The sequence below is a fragment of the Larimichthys crocea genome, chromosome XI (assembly GCF_000972845.2).
Source record: "Larimichthys crocea isolate SSNF chromosome XI, L_crocea_2.0, whole genome shotgun sequence".
NCBI lineage: Eukaryota > Metazoa > Chordata > Actinopteri > Sciaenidae > Larimichthys > Larimichthys crocea.
This window is the reverse complement of record NC_040021.1, coordinates 11,787,312-11,797,297: the sequence shown is the minus strand read 5'-3', so window position 1 is coordinate 11,797,297 and position 9,986 is coordinate 11,787,312. Positions and strand designations below refer to the sequence as shown.

General features: G+C 41.0%; 1 protein-coding gene across 1 annotated transcript; it reads right to left on the bottom strand.

The window, feature by feature from the left end:
• Positions 1-1,593: 1,593 nt before the first annotated feature.
• Positions 1,594-9,539, bottom strand: LOC113746878 (putative protein TPRXL). The gene is given in 7 exon segments (XM_027284288.1): positions 1,594-1,740; positions 2,136-2,260; positions 2,543-2,674; positions 2,996-3,142; positions 5,174-5,446; positions 5,843-6,076; positions 9,446-9,539. Coding segments are annotated over 7 exon segments (1,152 nt in total).
• Positions 9,540-9,986: the final 447 nt, after the last annotated feature.

Below are 9,986 nucleotides of genomic sequence, written 5' to 3'. Positions count from 1 at the left end.
CCAAAACTTGACAGATGTAACAGTTTACCCGAAATCTCTCCAGTATATGGACGTAAACTAAGTACTTCAGCTAGAGGTCTCCTGGATTGCCTTGTGAAGTTGCAATTAATAGACAATAATCCTAAAAATGCAAATGAAAAGAATGAAAGATACCAAGAGTTAATGAATATCCTTCAGTCTCTTTGGCTTTGTGATCCTCCAGAAAATGAACATATGTTAAACAAGGCTGATCATTTTGTGGATGATGAATTCAATCACACATCATCTTCTGGTGTGGATGTCAACAGTGGCTCCACTGGCTCTGGAAAGAGTAGCGATGGCGTAAATGGTGATGTGTCTCAACCACACACCAGTGCAAATACATTAAGTAAAGTACAAGAAGTTTGTGAAGGTGAAGCAGGAGCAGATGCTCAATGGACATGTGAGAGAGAAGCAGAAGGAGTGTATGAGGAAAAAGAAAAGGAAGATGATCCAGCAACAGATGACACAATTAGAAGCAATGATACACCAAAGGAACTACCTGAATCACCACCAACCTCAAACAAGAGCTCAGAAAATGAAAGCAATGGCCAAAAATTTCCAGAGGAAGTTGAAACAGAATGTCATGACGACACCAGTTCTGAGAGTCATCTCATGGTTCAAAGACCACAGTTAATCAAAAATATTTCTAAAGATCACGATCCTGTTTGGGTCTTAACTTTATTAAGTAAAATAGAAAAGCAGTTCATGACACATTATATCCATGCAATGAGGGAGTTTAAGATCCGATGGAACTTGGATGATAATGAGCAGCTTGACATAATGATAAGTGAACTTAAAACTGAGGTCCACAAAAGAATCCAAACAAGTATAGACAGAGAACTGAGGAAAATTCAAGGTCAAGCAGGCCTACCAAAACCACCTAAAGAATCAATGTCCCGTGCTTCAACAACACAAGCAGAAGAGAGAAGACGGAGGCTGCAGGTTATACTCAAACAATCCCAAACAGAAAAAAGTGATGATTCAGCAACAGGCACATCTTACAGTGACCAGCGCAGTGAAAATGATGATGAATGCTGCCCATGCGAAACATGCATTAAGAAAACATCACAGCCGCTGCTTCCTGCAGAAGTTATGAATACTGCACCTGTCATGGACTTTAACCTAAAGAGCATTCTGGTGGTGAAAAACTGTCACCCTCGCAAAACAGAGGCAGTAAAATGTACATCTAACTCTGAATATGATAATGAAATACAAGCAGCAGAAACACTTATAGAAAAAGTTATTGTCAACGCTGTAAAAGAAGTGAAAGGGGATGAAGTGCACTGTGGCAATGAAAATGACTTTGCAGTTGCAGAAAATGAAAAGGAAGTAAATGATGAAGATGATGGGTCCGTAAACAATGAAGCAGAAGCCCATGAAAGAGCAAAAGTCTTTTCTGTTGATAATAATGAGGAAATGAGCAAAAAAGAAGAAGATGAAAGAACAGAAAATGATACTGTAGACGTAGGCACAGATGAAGCTGAATCCATGGTAGAAACAGAGAAACCAGACACATCTGGAGATATAATAGAGGAAGAAGCTACTGAATGTACCAGAGCTGAGGATTTAAATTTAGCAGAAGAAACTGACAACGAGGAGGCTATTGAAGCGGGGGCAGTTACAGAGAGAGAGGACACTACTGCCGGTAAAGGTGATTCTGAAGAATCTATTGTGGTAGCCCAGGCAGACAATGATGACGCCACAGCCACAGTTGAGGAACTGTCAAAGGAACCAGCAGAAGAAACACCAGTTGAAGATGAGATTGATGAGGGAAGCAAGATTTCTGTCACAAGTGAGGATGAGTTGAAGGAAGAGACCGCCAAAATAACTGAAGATGACAATGTAGCAGAAGAGACTGATGTTGCAGCCACAACTGAAGATGAATTTGACAGAGATAATGTTGTGGAAACGGAGATGGTTGATAATGAAAAAGAGAATCCTGTCACAGGGGAAGATAATGCTGTAGATGAAATTGATGGTGAATCATTAAAGGAACCAACTGAGCTGGCAACAAATGACAATGATTTTGCTGTAGACAAAGACACTGATGTCACAACTGAAGACGAACTTAAGGGTGACGCTTCTGAAGCCATCACAACTGAAGATGAAAATACAGCAGTAGAGACCACCAGGGCAATCACAAGTGAAGACGTATCTGACAAAGAAGAGGCTGTGGAAGAAGGAACAGTTGATCATGATGAAGAGATTGCTGCCATTAGTGTAGATGATACAGCCAGTGCTGTTGAATCATCAGAAGAACCAGTTGAACAAGCAACAACTAAAGATGAGGTCGCTGTACAAGATGAATCAAAGGATGAGATTTCTGAAGATGAAATGGCCGCAGAGGAGACAGCTGTGGCATCTTTATCTGAGCAGGAATCAGAGAAAGATGATGTTGAAGAACCAGGGACGGCTGATAATGAAGAAGTGCTTGCTGCCACTAGTGAAGATGAATTGAAGGAAGAGATTGCTGAGGGTGAAAATGCAGCAGAAGAGGCTGACATGGCATTCACAAGTAAACATGACTCTGAAGAGGTGGAAGAGGGGGCAGTTGATGGTACAGAAGAGCTTGCTACCACAAGTGCAGATGAGAATGAAGACACAGCCACAGCTGAAGAAGCTGAGGATGAGATTGCTGTAGAAAAAGAGATTGCTGCCACAAGTGAAGAGGAATCAAAAGAAGAGACTGCTGAAGATGAAATTGCAGCCAAAGATACTGCTGTGGTAGCCACAACTGAAAATGAATCTGAGAATGAGGAAGCTGTGGAAGAAGAGATTCTTGACACTGCAGATGAATCTGCAGATGAGAACGATGACACAGCCACAGCTGATGAATTGCCAAAGGAAATATCTTGCAAGACAGAAACTGAAGATGAAGTTGCTGAAGACAGTGAGGTTGCTATCACAAGTGAAGATGAATCCAAAGAAAATGCAGCCGAAAATGGTGCTGATACAATTGAACATAAATCTGAACAGGAATCAGACAAAGAGGAGGCTGTGGCAGCAATTGAAGATGCTGAAGAGGCTGCTGCCACCAGCGACGATGATTTTGCAGAGAGTTTAGATGCCAACACTGCAGAGGAGAATGATGAAGATGAGCTTGTTGTAGAAAAGGAGATTGCTGTTACAAGTGAGGATGAACTTGAGGAAGAACCTGCTGAAACTACCATATCTGAAGATGAAAATGCAGAAGAAGCCACTATTGCAGCCACAGGTGAACATGAATGTAACAAAGGTACAGATGATTCTGCAGATGCAACAGCTGATGAATCATCAAAGGAACCAGCTGAAGAAGCAGAGACTGAAGATGAGATAGCTACAGAAAAAGAGATCACAAGTGAGGATGAATCAAAGGAAAAGACTGTTCAAGATGAAATTGTAGCAGAAGAGACTGATGTGGCAGCCACAACTGAAAATGAATCTGAAGAAGAAGCTGTGGAAGCAAGGATAGCTGATGATGGAGAAGAAGAGACTGCTGCCACCGGTGATGATGATTCAGCAGAAGATGCCACTGCAAATGAAGAGGAGAATGACACCTGTGATGAATCAAATGAACCAGCTGAAGCAGAGACAACTGAGGATGAGACTGGTACAGAGAACGAGATGGATGCCGTAAGTAAAGATGAATCAATGGAAGAGCTTGCAGAAGATGCCAAAGATGAAAATACTGCAGGAGAGTCTGATGTGGCAGCTACAACTGAAGATGAACCTGAGGACGAGGCTGTGGAAGCAGAAATGATTGAAGATGGAGAACAGCCTGTTGATAAAGATGCAGTTGAAGATGCAAGTGCTGTGGAAAAACATATGGCTGTCACAAGTGAAGATGCAGCAGAAGAGGCTGATGTTGTAGCTGAAAATGAATCAGACAATGATGAAGCTGCGGAAGCCACCAGTGCAAATGAGTCTGAATCAAATGAGAAGGAAACAGCTGAAGAAGCAGCAACTGAAGATGATGCGGCTGGAGATGAGGAGGTTGCTGCCACAAGTGAAGATGAAATGACAGAAGAAGCTGGTGAAACCACCGTGGCTGAAGAGGATAATGCAGCAGAAGACTTGGCAGACACAACTGAACATGAATCTGATAATGAGGAAACTGTGGAAGCCAGTGAAGATGTGGAGGAAACTGCTGCTAGCAGTGAAGATGATTCTGCAGAAGGAATGGAGGCCACCACGAATGATGATGAAACTACAGAGGAGAATGACGACACAGCTAAAGTTGACAAACTGTCAAAAGGGCTGTCCGAAGCAGTAACAACTGAAGATGAGGAGATTGCCGCCACAAGTGGAGATGAAATGGAAGAAGAAGCTGGTGAAACCACAGCTGCAGAAGAGGAAAATCAAGCAGAAGACTTGGCGGACACAACTGAACATGAATCTGACAAAGAGCAGGATGTGGAAGCCAGTGAAGATGTGGAGGAAACTGCTGCTAGCAGTGAAGAGGATTGTGCAGAAGGAATGGAGGCCACCACGAATGATGATGAAACTGCAGAGGAGAATAATGACACAGCCACAGCTGACAGACTGTCAAAAGAGCCATCTGAAGCAGACGCAACTGAAGATGAGATTGCTGGAGATGAGGAGATTGCAGCCACAAGTGGAGATGAAATGGAAGAAGAAGCTGGTGAAACCACAGCTGCTGAAGAGGAAAATGCAAAAGAAGAAGTAGCGGACACAACTGAACATGATTCTGACAAAGAGGAGGCTGTGGAAGCCAGTGAAGATGTGGAGGAAACTGCTGCTAGCAGTGAAGAGGATTCTGCAGAAAGCATGGAGGCCACCACGAATGATGAAACTGCAGAGGAGAATGACGACACAGCCACAGCTGACGAAGCTGACAGACTGTCAAAAGAGACATCTGCAGCAGACGCAACTGAAGATGAGATTGCTCGAGATGAGGAGATCGCTGCTACAAGTGAAGATGAAATGAAAGAAGAAGCTGGTGAAATCACCACTGCCGAAGAGGAAAACGCAGCAGAAGAAGTAGCGGACACAACTGAACATGAATCTGACAAAGAGGAGGCCGTGGAAGCCAGTGAAGATGTGGAGGAAACTGCTGCTAGCAGTGAAGAGGATTGTGCAGAAGGAATGGAGGCCACCACAAACAATGATGAAACTGCAGAGGAGAATGACGACACAGCCACAGCTGACAAACTGTCAAAACAGCCATCTGAAGCAGACGCAACTGAAGATGAGGTTGCTGGAGATGAGGAGATTGCTGCCACAAGTGAAGATGAAATGAAAGAAGAAGCTGGTGAAACCACTGCTGCAGAAGAGGAAAACGCAGCAGAAGACTTGGCGGACACAACTGAACATGAATCTGACAAAGAGCAGGATGTGGAAGCCAGTGAAGATGTGGAGGAAACTGCTGCTAGCAGTGAAGAGGATTGTGCAGAAGGAATGGAGGCCACCACGAATGATGATGAAACTGTAGATGAGAATGATGACACAGCCACAGTTGAGAAACTGTCAAAAGAGAAAACAGGAGATGAGATTGAAGAATCTGGAGAGCCAGAAATGGCAGGCAATGAGATTCCTCAAAAGGAAATGTCCACTGATAACACAGAAGATGAATCTGCAAAAGATAACAGGCAGCAACTTGTAAACGGAGAAGTTCAAGAGGTTGTGGAGAAAGTCAGTGAATCTGAGACTAATCCTGACAATGCAGAACAAACACGTGAAGGCAGTGACATGAATGAATTAACTCAGGAAAATGAAACAGAAGATCCCGATGCTGTGGTAGAGCTGAAACCAGATACAGATGAAGATGTGGAGAAAATATTAGAAAACATGCTAGAGCAAGATGTGGATGAAGATAATGAACAGACAGAAACAAATGTGACACCATGTGAACGCATTAACATCCCAAATGGAAGCCATGGCAACGATGAAGACGATGTTGAAGGCTCCAAAAAAGAGGAGGGAACTGAGATGGACTGTAATGGAAACCAGGGAGATTCAGCTGATGGGGAAGATGAAGCTGAGGAAGATTCAGATGAACCAGAGGAAGAAACTGATGAAGATATTGCTCCAAGCAAGACAGATAATGAAGAGGCAGCTAATGGAGCACCTCAGGAAACATTAATCCCACATGATCCTTTGATCAAAGTGAGGGCAGAATCTGATGATGGCGCTTATGCTGATGTTGAAGATTCTGAGACTGAAATAAACAGCCAAGAAGACATTACAAGCCTTGAGACAAAGACTGTGAAAAATATTACATCCTAAGTTGACTGTGGCTCTGGAAAGACCCTGGAGAACTGATAGAGAGTGAGATGCAAGAGTACAATGAGGTGAAAATAACAAGAATGCCAATAATATTGATGCCTGTTAAAATCAACAGGATTGATTTAGATTATTATTTCTAGCTTGATTTTTTCTTGTTAATCAAGCACTAAAGAAGTATAAGCACTTATAAGCACTAAAAGTTTTTTTTTGCTAAGATCGCACAACACACAACTACTAATCACAGTTGTATGATAAGGGAATCTTAAAAACTTGAATGTACATACTATGTGTAGGTGGTTTGCATACTTTTTATGCAAAGTTAAGTAAATGCAGTGCATACATATGTCTGAGTACGTGATACCTTCTGCAACTAAGCTTCAGACAGAACATGACAGTAATGATAAACTATGCTTTTATGGAGGTGGTTCTCAGGATAATTTCCAGGGGGGGCAAATAGTTGTGAAATATATATTTTATCAAATTAACATTATTTCTTGAGTTTTGGTTCCAAGTAATACAAAGTTATGTATTTTTCTAGTTGATATTGTATTTTTCTGAAAAGCCAGAAAATGCTGATAATATTCATTTTGAATGTTTGACTTACTATGATGCAGACACACACCTGTTCATGGCAATAAGAGCAAAGGTGGAGGGTAAACAATATACAGTGTTATGAGTGTAGAGTAAGCATCTCTACCATATCATCAAATAACTGCATTATAAGCTTTAATTGATCTCTCCACCAGATGAAAATGAATATCTCTGGAAAGTAGCAAAAAAAGTCATGGCAGGATTTGTGTATTGCGACAACCTCACCTATTGTGTATTTTAGACCATTCAACAGTGTATATCAGTAAGAAAATACATTATTCTCTGTGGTACAGAGGTTATTACCTTTGCTGAATGTACTGTACTTATTGTATCTGACATTAAATGTACTTTAAAGTTTTTGTTATTCTTTCGATTCACATGCGAGACACAAGTACAGTTTGTAAAAAAAGAAAAACACTATTATTTCATTTTACAAATCACTTATCACTCACCTATCTCTAGGGGAAAAATATGTATCATATGCAGAGTCACTAAGTGAGCACAATACTGATATTCAGCAGTGTTTCAGTATGTTGAAAGATGAACACTACTTTAAATACTGGAAACAACTCCTATATTATGGTAAATGTTGACTACAACCGCAACCAAACAATTCAACAGTCCAGCAATTCAACACAATCACAAAACTTTCCATACAAAAATTAAATTGTTTGTAAAATTTCATGAAATACAAAATCAACATCTGCTACAGAAGTGATACTGAACACCAGAGATGTTCTGCAGATCAGTGAAGAAGAATTTGTGGGTGATGATTGGTTATTTTTCTGGTGGCTATGATAATATTGCATGCACACAACAATGAATACAGGTCACTTGAGTCTCTGAATTGTTCATGGTAATTGAAAACATAATAGCTATCCCATAAGTATAATCAACTTCTCTGAAAAGGTACTGTATGAGTGTGTCAGTCTGTCTATTGAGACTTCATTCATTCTGCCTTTACTGTGAGCCCCATTAGACACAACTGATGGATGTGCCCCTCTCAGAGTTTCCATTTGCAGTCTCTTGTGGTCATGTGACATATTGTACATAATTGGTGTCACTCTGATTGACTGCATAACACCATAGTGAAGAGCAAGCCACACTTCTCAAGCTATGCTAACAAGAACATTGCATGGAGCTTCTGGAAAACTCCCTTTTACTGCATCTGCTGCCTGCATGCAACAGTCCACCACTGTGGAGTACTTTGGGAAGTATGCTTATTTCCTGTCACACCAGCATTTCAGAGGAATGAAAAAAAAAATCAATAAGGTTGTATTTAGCTTAGCTACGCAAAATGACTGAAGGAGAAACAGTTACTGTCAAAACGAAGCTTCGCAAAACTCCAGTTTACATTTATCCAGTTAGCAAGCAAGATACCAACCGATACATCTCAGAGTCACACTGTCAGGATGGGGTGTGGTAAACAAAGATCATTTTCAGTCAGCTCTGGGCCCAATAGCATTTAAACCATGTGAAGCTCATTGTGAATCGTACCCATGGACTACTATAAGTAGTGGACTATCTTCCCGGTCTGATGAGTAAAGCCAATACAGAAGTGAATTAAACCAGCCATCTTTCTAAATTCCAGCAGGGGGAGATAGTTACAAGAATCAGTCTGACTGAACATTTTCATAATGAATGTATAGTCTCCTGCATATAGATTTTCATTTACTTAAATTCTGGTCCCATTTAGAATAAAACATTTGATAAATCCAGTGCAGAGCTACTCAGGTGGCCCACACTAGGTCTCTGTCTCATTAACCTATTCTAAGCAGCAGCAGGTATACCTGTTTTCAGCACCACATGGTTAAAACAGACAGATTTAGCGACCAGCTGCTAAAGAAAGTTGAATATCTAGGAGCTATAACACACACAACAGTGGATGGAGAGCGTGCAGAGCTAAAAAGAGAGTGCCTATAGGACTCATATCCTGTTCCAGAAACCCCAATGCTGCTCCATGTCTGCTTAAACAACTTTATCAACTCATAATATATTATGGCTTTCTGTCTGGATTTCTTCTATCGCTGTCCCTTTGTGGTAAAAAACAAACCTTTAAGAAACATCAACATTTGATGCCTAATTCAGAGGCAGATCCACATAGGTGTTTTCAATTAACTACTACTGGTTAATTATATATCCACTCAGGTTGAAGGTAGGTGGAGCGATGTTGGGATTATGTCATTCACCAAATTACACCATGAGAAAGGAAAAGGTGAAAGTTGTTCTGCACTAATGCAACAAAACTAAGTGGAGGGTGAAGGAGATGTCAATCAATTGTACATGCAGTCTTGAAAGGAGTCAAAATTGTCTGTGTTTCTCTAGATGTTTAGTGAGTCAGTTTCATATATGAGCAGGTTTGAGATGCTGCCTGCTGTGAGTATAATGTGTCATTGTTCCTCAAAGAGGAGATGTGATAAACAGCAGTCAGTAACACTACTGCTGAAATCAAAATCAGTTTTTAACGTTTCCAAATGAAGGTACAGCTATTCCACTACTTAAAATGTATCATTACGTCTTTTATAACAATGCTGCAGTTATGCTTGATTGAGATAAATCCAATCCTCAAATCTTCTGGAAAAGCAAAAGAGTTTTTTTGAGGAAGCACCTGCTTGCTGGCACAGAGCTCTTTCCACGGTAAACACTGGAAGAGTGAGGAATGTCATCCGGAGCACAATAATGAGGGGCTTTCCCGCAGCCATGTTTACCTCAAAGCAACTTGCCCCCGAAACAGCTGCATAGATTTGCTCCCAACTACATTACTGCAGACCCTACTTGCAGATGTGTCTTTTTTAAACAAAGAGCGTGACAGGTGCCCTTTATCTGAGGAAATTGAAGTTTCTGGCACTTAAAATATCACAGTAACGAGTCATTGTACAGTATGTGTGTAAGTTAGGAAATATGAATAGCAGAAATATGCTGAATTTAGCTGAATTAACTCAGTGTGAAGGCTGCCATCTAATCACATGTGCACTAAAATGCCTTTAAATATGCAGGAAATGTTTTCATTAAAATCCACAAATAAAGCTGCAGTACAGTTTAACCAGTGACCTTTATGTCAGCTTTCTAATGGAGGAAAAGCAATAGGAAAAGTGAAGCGCTCCCAAAACTCATGAACATCCCAGAGGAACAGCAAAAGTGCCTGTTGA